This window comes from Mus caroli, unplaced genomic scaffold (assembly GCF_978045245.1).
Source record: "Mus caroli unplaced genomic scaffold, Mus_caroli_1 scaffold_16, whole genome shotgun sequence".
In the NCBI taxonomy this organism is placed as follows: Eukaryota; Metazoa; Chordata; class Mammalia; order Rodentia; family Muridae; genus Mus; species Mus caroli.
This window is the reverse complement of record NW_028227271.1, coordinates 14648780-14664746: the sequence shown is the minus strand read 5'-3', so window position 1 is coordinate 14664746 and position 15967 is coordinate 14648780. Positions and strand designations below refer to the sequence as shown.

At 47.9% G+C, this 15967-nt stretch overlaps 1 protein-coding gene across 3 annotated transcripts; it reads right to left on the bottom strand.

Moving 5' to 3' along the window:
* Positions 1 to 4711: 4711 nt before the first annotated feature.
* On the bottom strand, positions 4712 to 14320 carry Rabl2b (RAB, member of RAS oncogene family like 2B). 3 transcript variants are annotated; one of them, XM_029469374.2, is made up of 9 exons: positions 14207 to 14320; positions 12656 to 12813; positions 10599 to 10628; positions 9346 to 9425; positions 8693 to 8772; positions 6490 to 6601; positions 6120 to 6214; positions 5793 to 5876; positions 4712 to 5624 (listed from the first exon to the last, which is right to left on the bottom strand). In XM_029469374.2, the coding sequence occupies exons 2-9, from the start codon at positions 12769 to 12771 to the stop codon at positions 5544 to 5546; spliced, it is 678 nt and encodes a 225-aa protein (XP_029325234.1). In that variant the 5' UTR covers positions 12772 to 12813; positions 14207 to 14320; the 3' UTR covers positions 4712 to 5543. The 3 variants fall into 3 exon arrangements, with proteins under 3 accessions (XP_029325234.1, XP_021039178.1, XP_021039179.1); XM_021183519.3 differs by having other exon boundaries at positions 6120 to 6217; positions 14207 to 14303; XM_021183520.3 differs by having other exon boundaries at positions 6120 to 6217; positions 14169 to 14252.
* Positions 14321 to 15967: the final 1647 nt, after the last annotated feature.

Here is a 15967-nt window from a genome sequence, read left to right as displayed (position 1 = left end):
TAAGAAGAGCTGCTGCCACCTACATACATGTAGGCGAAACACATAAAACATTAAAAAAGCCAAGGTTGCTACTTAAGCGGAGGCCACCATCTCTTTGAGGCTGGAGAAATGCCTCAGCAGTTTAAAGCATTGTTGCTTTTATGGATGACCTGGATTTGGTCCCTGGCATCCACGTGGTGTTTCAAAACCATCTTTTTAGTTCCAGGGGCTCTGACATCCTCTTTTGACTCTGAAGGTACCAAGCCCACATAGTGCATGGATGTACATGCTGGCAAGATACTCATACATGTAATCTTAAAACAACAACAACAACAACAACAACATCAACAACAACACAAAATGAACAATAAGAAAGCCATGACTGGATGGGGTACAAGGATGGAGATAAAAAGATCCCAACCAATGACGTCCATGGAATAATAACAGTGAGGTTCATCAACGCCACTCGAGGAATCTTTGAAACTTGGCCATAAAGGGGATTGGAAAATCAGTACTCCAGTCTTAGACTGGATAATAATAAAACATTTAATATACAATAGGTAAATTAATATGTAATAGGGAAAAGAAGAATGGCCTACAGTAATTCTAGAAAGGCAAAAGGATCAGATGAAGAAAGTGTTTGGGGCTAACCATTAAAGAGCCATTGGGACATGGCATGGTGAAGTTACACTTTATAAGGAACAGCTGGCCAAGCATAGTGAAAGGTTATGAAAGGTTTGAAAGGAGGAAGACTCTAGAGGCAGAAGTGAGGGGAGAAGGGACATCTCATGAGGGAATGCCCTATCTTAAAATGAAAATAAGAAATAATACCCCGCACGACTTTTGCAGAGGACTAAAAGACATTAATAAAATACCTTTTGTCACCTCAAGCTGAAGTTCCCGGGCGAGCGTGGAGGGTTTGAGCTCTGTATGTGCTTTCTGTGGTGCTTTTTCTTGTTCTCAGGGACAATTTCCTCACATCCAGGGTGATTTTGAAAATGTGCTAAGGCTCTTGTTAAAATGTGTATTGTTTTTCTAACCATAGGAAGGAAAAAAAATATTCCAAGGGAATTAAAAATCTGCTTGATGTTTGCAATAGGAAAAAAGTTTGATAATAAAACTATGGATGTAGGTAATCTTAATTCTCTATAATGTGCCTTGTATTTGGATTTGACTCTTGTTTAGGGAAAGAAATAGTAAATGTGTGTGAGAGAGTTATTGAGAAGGATACAAGTACGAGTTCATATTTTTGACAATTTTATATAATAAAACAAGATTTTTGTCCTAAGAATTGTTGGGCCCCATTTTGGCCCTGGTTTGGGCCTTGAGGACAAACCTGAGCCTGGCTCCAGTTTTGAGACCTGTCTCAGTCACTTCTGTATTGGGGTGACTCAGCAAGACCTGTTTGGCCCTGCCTCTGCCCCACTGTTGCTGATGTAGAGCTTTGTCCTCGGCCCTGTCAGTGACTCCATACCTTCCGTCATCCTTCCCCATCTCCTATGTCATCTTACCCCACCTAAAATTCCCCTCCCTATGTTTCAAACTTATATAAGCGAGAGGCTGATGCCATAAAGTTGAGTTCCTGCTTCGACAAGACTCCCAGCTCAGTGTGTTTCTTCTGGGCTGTTGACACTCGCCATTCTGCTCAGCTCTGGAGGGACCCCGGCAGGATTGGGGCCTCTTTCCTCTTGCCTGGACCTGCAAACCTTTAGTTACTATTTTATTACTATGGAGAGACACCATGACGGAGGCAACCTTGAAGAAGGAAGACTTTATTCGGGGCTTACAGTTTTAGAGGGTGACTGTGCTGGCTGCTCTTGTGTCAACCTGACACAAGCTAGAGTCATCGAAAAGGTGGGAACCTCAATTGAGAAAACGCCTCCATAAGATCCAGCAGTTGGGCATTTTTCTCAATTAGTGATTGATTGATGGGGAGAGCCCACTGTGGGTGGTACCATCCCTGGGCTGGTGGTCATTGGTTCTATAAGGAGGCTGAGCAGGTCATGAGGAGCAATCCAGTAAGCAGCACCCCTCCGGGATCTCTGCATCAGCTCCTGCCTCCAGGTTCCTGCCCTTCTTGACTTCCTGTTCCGACTTCCTTTGATAATGAACTGTGATATGCGAGCATAAGCCTGATCAGCCCTCTCCTCCCCAAGTTCCTTTGGTCACGGTGCTTCATCACAGCAACAGGAACCAAGATAGTGAGTTCATGACCATCATAGTGGGGAGCATGGCAGTGGGCTGGCAAGCATGGTGTTGGGTTAGTAAATGAGAGGTTATATACTTTTTGGCAAGTAGGAGGCCCACAGAGAGAAGGGTAACTGGGTTTTTAAAATCTTAAAACCCACCTCCAGTGATACACCTCCTCCAATGAGGCCAGACCTCCCAACCCTTCCCAAGTGGTTCTACCAGCTGGGAAACATGCTTTCAAACGTATGAGTGTACGGTGGCTATTTTCATTCAAACAACAGGAAGAACAGAACCAAGTTAAAGCCACATCACAGAAGGTTTGAATATATTGTATAAGGTTCGTGGAGAATGGGACTTGAGGGTGATAGATGTTTGATGATAAAGATATTAAAATTCCTAAGATTATACTGATCTACTTGTGCTAAAATTTGCAATTTTTTTCTTGTCCTTAAAAGTTTTGAGTCGGGGGGCCACTGTGTAACCATAGCTATCCTGGAACTGAGTATCTGGTCCAGACCGACCCTGATCTTTCAGTGATTTGCTTGCTCTGACCCTTGAGTGCCACCACACCTGGCTCCATGGTACCCTCAATAGATAAAAAAGTTGCAAACAGGTCAAATGTTTATCAGTGAATGAATAAACAAATTGTTGAATATATACACGATGGAACACAGTCTAGTTATGAAAGAGATAAAGTACACGGTGCATGGATGCAAATCAGTCTCTCTCTCTCTTCTCTCTGTCTCTCTCCAAGACAGGGTCTCTCTTCATAGTCCTACTGTCTTGGGACTCATTATGTAGTCTAGGCTGGCCTCTGCCTGGGTGCTGGGATTAAAGGCATGCACCACTGTGCCCTGCTCTGGATGAATCTTGAAGGTGGAAGAAAGTTAGACACAAAAAGTCACATATTGTATGATTTCACTTATATGAAATATTCAGAATAAATCCTCAGAGAGAGAACACAGACACCACCAATACAGACTTCACTTTGGAGTGATGGAACCACACAGAGTTGGCAGGTGTCCCACACTGTGACTGTATGAAATGTACCAGAAGGTTAGTCGTGTGCATCTCACCTCAGACATTGCATCCCTATTTAGTCTAATTTAGTCCCTTCAAAAACTGGTTAAATCATAAATGGATACCCTAAAACTTATAAAGGGTGTGGCTTAATGACAGCTGTTGTGCAGTTGTTATCTATGAGCATTCTGGCCCCAGCACCAGTGCTGATGGAGAAATGCAGTCTCCCCAGAGAAGTGTCTGAGCTAAAGTAGGAGCCGCTTTGCCTGGAGGATACAGATGATCTGCTGTGCCTCATGTGTGCACTGGCTGACAGTCCCTTGGTCTTCAGGCAGGACCAAATCTTCGACAGTTTGTCCTTCCATGCATCTCGGGGGTGTGTGAGGTGGTAGTTGTAATGCTGGCCTGCAGCTGAGATAAGATCTTGCTCGGTTTCTCACCTCTGTTCCCCTCACTCAGCTGAGAAAGCAGCCCCAGCAGGCCATCTAAAAAGATGTCTTTAGGCTGTCTCAAGGAAACCTAATACAGAACAGCTATGGGAAAGCCAATAATGGTACATTTTTGAGTAGGTGAAATCTATCTCACTACAGCTATTTACATAAAGAGAAATACCCAGTGGCCAGGGAGTAGTTCCAAGGTAGGACACTTAGCTAGCTCATGAGGTCCTGGGTCCAGTGCTCAAAATTGCAACACACGCATGCAGGCATGCACACACACTCCCAGATTATTAATCATTTGCCATAACTATTGCTTTTCTTTTTAGGGAGAGTCTCACTTTATAGCTATGGATAGCCTGGAATTCACTCTGTAGACCAGACTGGACTTGAACTCCGAGGTCTACCTGCCTCTGCCTCCCGACTGCTGGGATTTAACAGTATGCTCCACTATGCTCAGTAACGAGTTTTTATTTTTTTAAAATAAAAAATCTTATCTCATCTGCATAATGCATTTCAGAGAATCCCTGATGAGAAGTCAAAATTGAACATGCAAGCATCACCTACTTAAAGGTGAAACACTTGTTCCTGAGATCTCAAATCCATATTTAATTAAAAAAAACCCACAAACAATAAATTCTACTGAAATGGTCTCTATAGTCAACCAAGAGCTAGTCTGGACTACAGCATGGTAGCAGATCAAGGCAGTCTTCCTTCATCTGTGTGGCTTGTGTTTTTGTCTACTTCAGACTACAGAGCACAGACACTCAGCGTGGTGGTTTGAATGAGAATGGCTCCCATTAGTTCAAGTTTGAGTGCTTGACCTGGAGGAACTATTGAGGAAGGATTAGGGGGAGAAGCTTTGCTGGAGGTGTGTCACTGGGGATGGGTGTGGCTCTGAGGACCAAGTGTGAAGCCCCAGCCACTGCTCCAGCTCCATGCTTTCCTGCCTGCTGCCATGCTCCCCAGGATGACGGTCCCGGACTCGCCCTCTGAAACTGTGAGCCCCATTAAATGCTTTCTTCTGAAAGCTGCCTTGGCCATGGCGTTTTGCTATGGCAATAGAAAGGTAACTAAGACCCTTAGTGTTTACGAAACTTTAATCTTTATTGTAAAAAAAGGAGACAATATAAACAAAATAATGATAATGCAAATGATGCTCAAGACAATCGTAACATAATCTAGCAAGCTGCAGAGAAGCAGGGCAGCTCTTCCCTGCTGTCTGCTGCCACCCACAGAAGACGCAGTGCTTAACTCGCCCTAGAGAGGTGGAGGAAAGCTTTCTACCCTGAGATGGAGGCAGTTTTTGTTCGTGTGGTGGGGAACAGTAAGGTGTGTGTGTAAGCAGATATGGCTAGACTTGTCTTCACTCCACTGCAATAGAGTCCTGCTCCTGTGCTCTCAACTGACCTAGAAGAGCTCCCGAAACAGTTGGTGCTAGAAAAGCAAATCTGGAATTAACGGTTGTCTGTCAAAAATATTGTTGACAAAGTTGGTTGGGAGACAGGGACAGAGGTATCACAGATGGATTCCATAGGAACACATCGTCCTCAAGGGTTAGCATCATTCTCTTGGCAGAAGTGAAGGGACAGTCCCTGAGGTCAGTTTGGGAAGAAAGACAACAAACACCTAAATGTCTACTAAGAAGACATGAGCATGTTCACTGTTTCTGCACTATCAGGCTGCTGGGGTGGGGGTGGGGGTCCGGGGGATGTGAATGACACGGATCCCTCATCCTGATGCAGGAAGATGGTGGGTATCACGCCTGTCTAGTTTCTTTGTATTGACCTCATCATGTACCACAGAACAATGGGTTTGCAGGAAGTTGAGCAGGGGTAGCCTAGAGATGTTCTCCAGAGATGTAAGGTGTTCCAAATGGCTCCCAATACCCCAACTCTGCCATGTGTGGATGTCCTCAGGTTAGGAAGGAGATGGGCTCTTGGTCGTGTCACCCTGCTCTTGGCCTGACGTATCCTCTTCTTTCTGCTCCAACTTGAAGTTCTGTGAACAAGGTCATAGGTGAAGCCTGACCCTGTATCTATCCAGTTATAGTCCTGAGGCAGCGAGGGGTTACAAAGGCAGGCGAAACCCCATGTGCTAGGTTGTACTGCACATCTCTGAAGAAATCATTGCCTTTTTCTACCGTACCTGAAATGGGGCCCGGCTTACCTCGAGCTCCTGTAAAACCTCGTCCATGAAGTCCTGGGAACTCTCTTTGTAAGCCACAGCTAATCGAATAGCATCATTGAAGAGCTGAGGGTGAGGCGGAAGTGTAGCTGTGGGGAGGACCCTGGACCCCAGCTTTATAACCAGCAGTCTCACCGGCCCCTCTCGTCACCCCATCCCACAGGCAGTGGACTGTCTCACCAAATGCGGTCCTCCCAACCTCTCTCCTCTGCTGCACCCAGCCACGCCCTATCCTTGCCCTCCTCTCCTCCCGGTGACTTCAGGACTCCTAAGCCAGGAGTCAGCAGACTGCCTCTGGGCTGCCATTACCTTCACAACATTGGTACCATCAGCAGCCGAGACAAAGTACAGGGGTAGGGAGAACTTCTTGGCAAAACTGAAATTCTTTTGAGTCATCTGTATGTCTGCTGCAGAGAGAAGTGGGGCATTGGCTTATCCACCCAGGCAACGGGAAGAGTTTGGAGGCAGGGTCAGAGGGCAAGGGACTGTCAGGGACTGCCCTTGAAATGGGTAATACGGGTCTGTGTCTTGGGAAGACAGGGTCTTGCTGCTGGCCTCCCTATTAGAAAGGGTGTATCTTGGGAAGGGAAAACAAAAGCTGCCCATTCTTTGAAAGAAGGAAATGTGTGGTGCTTGGTCCCCAGGAATTACTATCACCCAGGTGCAGGGATGGCCCCACCATCAATTTTATTGGCCACCAGGATGCATGGGATCTCCGGCCTGAACTCCCGAAGTTCTGCATACCAGGTACCCAGGTTCTTATAGGTGATTTTCCTCTGGACATCAAATACCTACAGAGGGTAGAAGCCAATTTAGATGTGTCAAAGTACTTTGTCAGTTCCAGACAACACACACCCAAACAGGTGCACACAAACTCAGACCAGAACCTTCATGACAGGGCCAGAGAGAAACTAATGAGCATGCATTACAAGCAGTCAGTCCCAGACAGCAAGGAGGGCAAGGTCAAATACAAATGTCAGAGCAGGACTGAAACCAAAATGGCTGCCCCCCTGCCTGCCCTGTGTGTGTGCATGTGTGTGTGTGTGTGTGTGTATGTGTGTTTGTGTTGTGTGTGTGTGTGTGTGTGTGTGTGTGAGAGAGAGAGAGAGAGAGAGAGAGAGAGAGAGAGAGAGAGAGAGAGAGATATTTCAGGTTACATTGCTTCATTTGCCTTATTCCACACTCTTTTTTATTTAATACTGTTGGTGATTAGAATTAAGACTTTTAAGTTCTCAAGGGCTTTTGTGTTTAAAGGACTGTGGAGGAACCGGTGACCCTCCCATGACCCCTTCACTGTCCTCATCCACCAGCTGGCAAGCCCCTCAGGTGGCCTTTATGTGCACACACCACTATCTCACTATGTGCTACCAGTCCTCCGAGTCCTGTGCATGCACACAGGGAGATGTAACCACACAACATCAGAGGAGGCTGCATAGAGACGGTGGCATCTAAGCGGAGACTGGACCACGAGCAGCATTTCTGGTGAATGGGTTTAAACTGCAGAGAACTGAGGGATGAGCAGATGGGAGCTGGTGAGTAGAATGGACCAGTCTCTGTGTCTCCCTTTTGTGCCACTCCTTATGGATGAGAGGGTACCCACTCGTAACAAGAGCAGCGGAGTGCGTATTGTAGGAGGTAGGGCTAGGAGGGTTAGGTGGTGTCAAATGCTATGAAGTGCCAGGGCAAACTTACATTTTGTAGGCAGACTCACAACAATGGTGTCAACTTGTGTCCTTATCAGAGCTGCAGCACCTGCTTCCTTCTTTTGTGATTTGGGCCAGAATGACTTACAGTTGTTACAATATGGCGTCTACCTGGCTCTGTTTATAGACTCAGTCTTGAGGTCTAGCTGCCATTCTGTGAGCTAGTCCATATCATTCTTACTCACAAATTGTCCTAACTTGGTGACAGTCCCTAGGGTTCCTAATTCAGAGAACTAGACTATGGGACTGGGGCTCAGACCAAGGGCAAAATGCATTCACCTATGCACAAAATCAGTCCTGTTTACTCCCTAGTACCCAATCAGAACCAAACCGACTCAAACCTCAAGTCAGCCTACTGACTCGTGTGTCACAGATGCTTGGCAGTCATGAAAACGTTTTAGCTGTGGATGAAAAGAAAAACATATTCCTTCTCAGCATGTAAGGGTGGTGGCCTAGAAAACGAGCCTGGGGGCTCCCAGGAGAAAGACTGTTACAGTCTCAGTAGAGCCCTGTGCACAAGGGACTTTTGAGGACTTCTGTGCAGCCTATCACCCGCAGTGTGGACCCGTGGTAACTATCCTCGATAGCACAGTGAAAGCCTGCGAGGGAGGTGAGGGCTGGTCTGAGGGGGAAAGGCCTTCCAGGAGCCGTGGGTTAGAGCTGAGGTGCCCTTGAAGATTTCCTGTGGGTGTGCTCCCACAGTGACCAGGGGTGGCCCTGTCTCAGCCATGGTTCCTTTGAACACTGAATGACTAAGGGAGCCCAGCTTCTGTGCTTTCTTTTATCTGCCCCCATCTGAGGGCAGCTCCTCTGGTATATGCTTTTTGTAGAAGCTATGGGGTGCAGCATCTGGGTGGACTTGAACAACCCTCTCCTACACATCTGTATTTGTTTGGTAGCGGGCTGAGGACCATTGATGCCTTGTCTCCTTACCCCTCAGGCCAGAATTGCCCAGTGCCTTTTTTTTTTTTTTTTTTTTTTTGGTTTTTTTTTTTTCAAGACAGGGTTTCTCTGTATAGCCCTGGCTGTCCTGGAGCTCACTTTGTAGACCAGGCTGGCCTCGAACTCAGAAATCCGCCTGCCTCAGCCTCCCGAGTGCTGGGATTAAAGGCGTGCGCCACCACGCCCGGCTTTTTTTTTTTTTTTTTTTTTGGTCACACTGCCCAGCTGGTTTCATACCATGATGCAGGCGTGAGCCTTGTGGTAGTAGGAGGCATGCATGCTCTGGAACCGCTCCTGGCCTGCTGTATCCCAGAAGTCTGCAACGAGAACACAACTGTCTGCCCGATGGGGTTGAGGGGCAGGGAGACCCCTACATGTGCCAAGCATTTCCATGCAGGTCTCTATGCAGAACCATGAGTGTATCGTGGGACGCGCGTATGCAATGGTACGTGGAGGGAGAGAAGCAGAGGGAAGGACAGTACAGATAGGGAATCCCAGAAGATGGCGCGTAGGTGCCCCTTGTCCCCACACTGAAGATGGGACCCTTTAAGATCTAAATTTCCACAGGTGGTGGACAGTCAGGATATATGGCCTGGTGACCCCAAGGGCGGGCAGGTCATGTCCTACATTTGAGAAGTGGTTAGGCCGGAGATGTAGCTATTAATACTAGCTGATGTTCATCCCTACAGTGAGTAGTTTACTCCCTGTCAAAGGCCTCTGAGCTCCTTTCTCTCCAGCAGGGACGGTCTTCCAGTGTCTGCTTTCCTAAAGCCTGCCCTGTACATCAGTCCTGGCCTGGGAGCTGTGAGGCTGCATGCCCTTGTGAGCCTCACCTACCACCTCCCGCCCTGTCCCTCCCTCAGTGCGGCCTGAGGGCCCCTGCTGCTCACCCACAAGGATCGTCTTGCCGTCGACTGTGGCTGTGTGCTTATACAGCGTCAGAGCATATGTGGACAGTTGCTGCGGCTGGCTGGATGCAGGCTAAGGAGCAGAGGTGACTCAGCAGAGGTAAGGGATGGGGGTGGGAGTGGGGTTGGGGGTGGGGAACGGGTCCTCTCCTCACTTAATTTTCCTTACATTTTTGAGGCAGGTATCACTATGTAGACCAGGCTGGCCTGGCACTCACTATGTAGACCAGGCTGGCCTAAAACTCACAGACCTCTGCCTGGGATTAAAGGTGTATGCCATCATGCCTGGTCCTTTTTGGGTGAGACAGCTTTTCCAGTGTACTCTCAAACGTGAATCTCCTGACTTGGTCCTCTTTATAAAGAAGTTAGCTTTCAAGTTGAGTACATTCTACAGACAGGGGGAGGCAGCGTCAGTAGCGCAAGGTCTAAGGAAGGGGCTGGGAGAATGTCCTGGACACCTGAGTGTGGGGTCACATGGAGCAGGGTTTTACAGAGAAGTGGTGTCACGATGCTCTCAAGTGGAACTGTGGATGCTTTCATGGACAGAGTTCTAATAGGCTAGAGCATCATGATTGTCCCATGGTAAAAACCACCGACAGGCCTGGCAACCGACAAAGCAACACAAACGGAAGTTCATGCCTGTGTGTGTGTGTGTGTGTGTGTGTGTAACATGGACAGGTTAGTGAGCCACACTGAAGCGACACCAGTGGGCTTGGTATACAGTGGATGGTACCAGTGTCTGGGGCTAAGTCAGGGAGAGAGGAATTGGCTCTGCAGTTCTTGCATGTAGCACTCAGGGGCCCACTTGGGGAACTTGTTGCAGAAACTCTAAGTTGCAGCCCCTTATTCCAAATTTGTACAACACAACAGGATGAGGGAAAGCTGACCCCATGGCCTATAAAGCTGCTTCCTACCGAAGACGTTTTCAGCTCTAAGGAACGAGGCTAAATAATTTACTCAGCGTCGGAGCTAATGAAGAGGAGGTAGAATCTGTATCCAGGCATTTGATCCAGACTAAGTGCTGTCTGTTATTCTTCCTGCCTTCCTGGGAGAAATCAAACGTAAGTGATTTCTGGCAGCAGCTCTGGGTTGTATGGTGTGGTTTGGGTCAACCTGTGAGGAGCCAGTGTGAAGGGAACCCACTGTTCCTCTCTGGGCTGCTGGACTGGAGGTTAGGATGCACGAGAGTGGGAAAGGCCACAGGAACAAAGGACACTGCAGGTCTTTAAGGATACAATCCATCCATGAGAAACCTCTCCATGAGTCTGTAACGGAAATGTGTGAGGTCACAGGTCACGTACCATCTCTAGCTTCTTGTCCCTACTTTGTCACCCCCCAGGCTGACAACTTGGAAGCCACCTGAGGCTTCCTATCTCTTGTGAACTCTGTTACAGTTTCTAGGCAAGCCTGCACATGGGAGTCACCATTACCAAGCCCACAGAGCCAAACCACTGGCGGCATCCCAGTGGTCAATCTGCACGGGGCTCTCCAGCCCATCACGTCCATCTCACATCCTGCTGCACACAGAATTACCCCTCCCTGTGCATGGGGAAACTGAGGCCTGGAAGTCTTCATCTAATAGTCATTTTCTCAAGGCTCTGCCATTCCTTAGGGCTTAGCTCGAGTGTCATCTGAGCAGGAATGGTGACTCTGTGATAGGTGTGTACTCCTTCATCCCTCCCTGTCCTGCACAGAGCACAACACAAACATTAAATTACTGTGGTGATGCTATCAATCAGAACAAAGTGCATGGCACAGCAGTTTGTGAATCCTTAGTCTACTGCTATGTCCCCATTTTGGAGGCAGCGCACTGGTCCCCAGTTAGTATTTGAACACATGAATGTGAGCAGCTGATAAGCTTAATTTAGTACATATTCTGCAGCCATGGGGCAGCTTTGAAACCTTTTCTTGCTATTATAACCACTGACTACCAATTAGTCTATACAGTAAATCTATACAAAAAACAACAAACCCTGAAAGACATTACAATTATATGTATATTAAAAATAGCACACATACATTTTAAATAAGACAAAAAAACCCCAGATTTTAAAACTTCTATGGTGAATAATTTCAAATGTCAACATGATGAGGTTGGAATCCTCTGGGAAAGGGGCCTCTGGGCACAGACTGAAAACTGGCAGAGAACTCAGGAGTCCCACTGAAACTGAACAAGGTCTTCTCACCCACAGACCTTTCTCTAGACACAGATTCTATCATGGTCTCCAACATCCTGCTTAAGGTATGAAAGGGGTGGGAACTTCTTATATTCAAAATGTCTGAGAGGCCAGAACTGTGTTAAGTCTTTTGATGTTCTGTTAGCTACTTAGATTTTAGGCGAGTGCTGACTTAGGCCCTCCCTGGGCTTCTCTCCAGTCCAGATTTCCCTAAAGGTCTATCAATTATTAAGCTAACAACTGGTCTCCCCTTGCCTGACACTTCTGTTCTCTGTGTGCACAAAGGGCTGCTATTTACTGGGTAATCTTTCAAATCCTTACTTTCACTGCATGGGATATCACTGAGGTTAGAGCAAGTGTAAGATACTAGAGCCGAGCTTCCATGGGAGGTGGAGAAATGAATTTCTGTTCAGTTCAAACTAGCAAGACCCCTAGAAACCATCCATGGCTCTCTGAGTCTGACGTAGAATGTGAGGTGACCTGCGGACTTGAGGGATGGGAGACAAAAGTGGACATTTACGTAGAAGCAACTCTCCCCTCATCCTTTGAAGGCAGAGACGAGCATGTATCCTCAGCCCTGCACCCTGAGTGTGTGAGAGGCAGGTGCCTGATGGAGAGAAGCCAAAAGAGTGCAGATCTCCAGGTGGGGAGTTCTATACCTGCACAGGCAGGCTCTGTGCAGAATAATCCAGTCATTTACACCATCACAGTCCGTTATCGTTCAACCTCGGGGTGGGGGTGGGGGGTGTCTCTCCGAGGAAGCATCTTTCCTGCCTTTATTCTACCTGCCCTGTTCCAGTAACTCCCCAACCTCACAGAGGCAGTAATATCACAGTTGCCACCCCTCTGCTATACCAGTAATTTCCAGGGCGATCCACCCAACAGCTCCCATGAGGACTCAGAAGGCTCCCCGATTTCTGTCCCTTCGACTCTCTCTCATTTCCTCCTGAACACAGTTACTGACATTTCTGCCCATGCACACCTGGTCTCCCGTCACCGCGCCCCCATCACCAGCTCACAGAAACCACATACACTCTCTCCATCCCGGGAGGACCTTCCTCATCCACCCAGGGCCGCTCTGGGATCGTTTGCTCTTCCCTGATTTTCCGACGTACTTGGACTTGCCCACCGCGCTGTCCCCCAGGCAGATGATCTTCACGTTCTCATGGGCGTCGTACTTCTCCTGCTCCAGCTCACAGTGCCTGCTTTTGTCCCCTGCCATCGGCTCCATGTTGGCAGACGAGTGCCAGCCCCCCCGGGGTCTCGTCACCGTCTGGGAAAGCCGACAAGAGTCCCGCCGTTAGAGGTGAGAACTCCACTAAATCTACTTTCTTCTTCTTCCTGAGCAGTTGATGAGAGAGAACCCACACCCTGACAACTTGGCCACCATGCGCCAAGCCTGGGAGCTCTATCTCTGTCTCTGGAGTCTCCTGACATTTCTCACTGAGAGGTGTCTGGGTCACACCTCTCTCCCTACCTTCCGTACTAGATTTACAAGTTCAGCATATATACATTTTCTATATACATAGTTTTACTTGGAAAAACACAAGCAACAAACATCAACAGAGTGCCCAAGTCACATGGGAATCTGATATTTGGTAAAAACAGGCCGACATTAACTGTACAATCGATGATGCCTGACCCATATTCATGACCACTTTCCTTCTCTGACCCAATGTTGCCATCAGCATCACAGTCCCTTCACCTTGGTAATTCCTCAAAACTTTTATTTATTTTTATTTTTATCTTCCGGGTGTCCTTTTTAAACCTCTAGTGGCTTTCAGCCTTCCTAATGCTGCAACTAGTGGCTCATGTGGAGGTGACTCCCTCAACCATAATATTACTCCAGTTGCTACTTCCTAACTGTAGTGATGAAAATATCTGTGTTTTCTGACGGTCTTAGGTGTGCCCTGTAAAGAGTGGATCATTAGACTCCCAAAAGGGTCACACAAGTTGAGAACTACCGCTCTGTAATTTTACCCAATTCCTAAATGTAGATGATACAAACAATACCATGTCAAGATTTTGTCCTGCACTGCCTAAACTCAGACATTTAACTGCTCGTCAGTTTTGTAAACAGGAGACTTGGGCATATAGGAACGTTACACGTTAAACATAAACAGTAAATTAGTTCTATGCATACTTCTCATATTTCCACAAGTATAAGACATGACTACTATCTACTGTCAACACCAGTGCGTAACATCATCTCTAGTCCGGTCCACTCGCTTCATATTCAAATACGATTCGACAAACACTGCTTCGAATGTACGAATGTACAATAATCCAGATTCTTCGCCAGCTGGACGCACGGCATTCACACTACAGCCTGACTGGGAGTGGTCCATTCGAAAGCCAAACTCCGACTATCGACTCACAATGGAAGCCCTCAGTGACTGTCAGTGTCTTCGCGATTTACGGGGGCAAGCTCTCTTTCATGGGACAAACGTTTTTTAGGCGCCCACCAGGCCTAACCCCCCATCTCCTATAAAGGACCCGCGATCTGCGGTCGGCTCTCGGCCGGGTCTCCGCCTTCCCTCCGCCCCACCTCTCGGGTGGGTTCCCCAGGCACTTTCGGCTCCGCGGAGGCTTAGAGGGACCCGGAACACCGCAGATGCGCTCACTCACCACAGCCTCTGGGCCGCCAAGGCAGCCAGCCGCCTTACCCGCTTACAGAAGACTGCAGTCCCGCAGCGGCTCGGCCGCGTCTCTGCCGCTGCTACGCGACCGCACCAGGACCCCGAGCTGGGCTGTCCGGCAATGGCCCGAAGGACCTCACCGAGGCGCGGGCTGGCTAGCGCAGTGCCTGTCTGTCTGGCACCTTCCAGGATGCTCATCTGTTCTACTGACCAGGGGATGACAGAGTGGATGCTCTGGAATACTGGTCTGGGGTGGGAGTGGGAACCGCAGGTTGGAGAGGCATATGGCCAGCGACAGGTTGCTGCAGTATGGTGATGCCTTGTTTCTCGACCGCCCCCCCCCCCTTAATTTATTTATTCACTTTCCATACCGGTAGCTGCCCCTCCCACCCGACTCCCCCTCACACAGTCCCTTCCCCCATCTCTTCCTTTTCTCAGAGAGTAGAACCCCTGCACCCCTTCCCCGACCTTGGGTGTTCTCCGACCTTGGCACACTTAAGTCTCTGCAGGGCTAGGTGCATCCTTTCCCACTGAGGCCAGATAAGGCAGCCCACCCAGCTAGAGGAATGGATTCCACAGACGGGCAACAGCTTTAGGGGTAGCCCCCCTCCCCACTCCAGTTGCTGGGGGACCCACATGAAGACCGAGCTTCACACCTACTGTGTGTGTGTGTTGTGTGTCCAACCGTGTATGCTCTTTGGTTGGCGGTTCAGTTTCTGAGAACCCTCAAGGGTCCAGGTTAGTTGACTCTGTTGGTCTTCCTGTGGAGTTCCTATCCCCACCCTGGGGCCCTCAATCATTCCCCCAGCTCTTCCATAAGAGCCCCTGAGCTCTGACTTTCTTAATCTCCATATATATGGAGGGGCAACTAGGGAAAAGCCCCCCTCCCCCCCAGCCCTTGGGCTGGAGTAGTTTAGGGTAGGGGCAGGGGATGCTAGCCCTACCCTCTAAGAGACTGGGCCTGCTGGGAGAATCCAGGTCTGCATTGATATGTTAAACAGGCACTTCAGTTAGCCATTTGCTTGAGACCTAATAGCAAAGATCAAACATTATTTTACAATAAAAAATGTAATGTATCCGTGGTGTCTCTTGGGAGCCTTCGCTTTGTGGACTCTTGGGGATTTACCTCAGCTTTACAACATGCTCCTGCTGCAGTGCCATACATAGAGAGTCTAGAACACTGCTTGAGATATTCTAGGTTCAAAGCTATTGTGCTCAGTGATAGATGAGTTCCAACACTATCTCTGTGTGTGTTGGAGGTGGGAGTTCCTCACCTCAGGCTTCATGGATGTTGTTGTTGTTGTTATCATTATTATTATTATTGTATATTCTCCTACCAGCATTTCAACCAGTATTTATCAAATTAGTATATCTTTGGATTATATCGTGTTAAAATACTTGGTTTTTAGGAATTGGTGTTTTGAGTGGTTGAGTTTTGTTTTACTTTAAAACAAACAAACAAACAAAAAGACTAAATAAATTTTGGCTTGGGATGAGGACAAAATTTCCAACAAGTTTTGAGATCACTCCAAACACACATCTGCTGCTTTGTGCGGTAGCAGGATTCTCAGCACTAATAATATCTAAACTATGAAATTAGCTATGAAAGGGGCTGAAGAGATGGCTTAGCGGTTAAGAGCACTGACTGCTCTTCCAGAGGTCCTGAGTTCAATTCCCAGCAACTACACGGTGGTTCACAACCATCTGTAATGGAATCTGATGCCCTCTTCTGGTGTGTCTGAAGACAGTGACAGTGTACTCATATACATAAAATAAATAAATAAATCT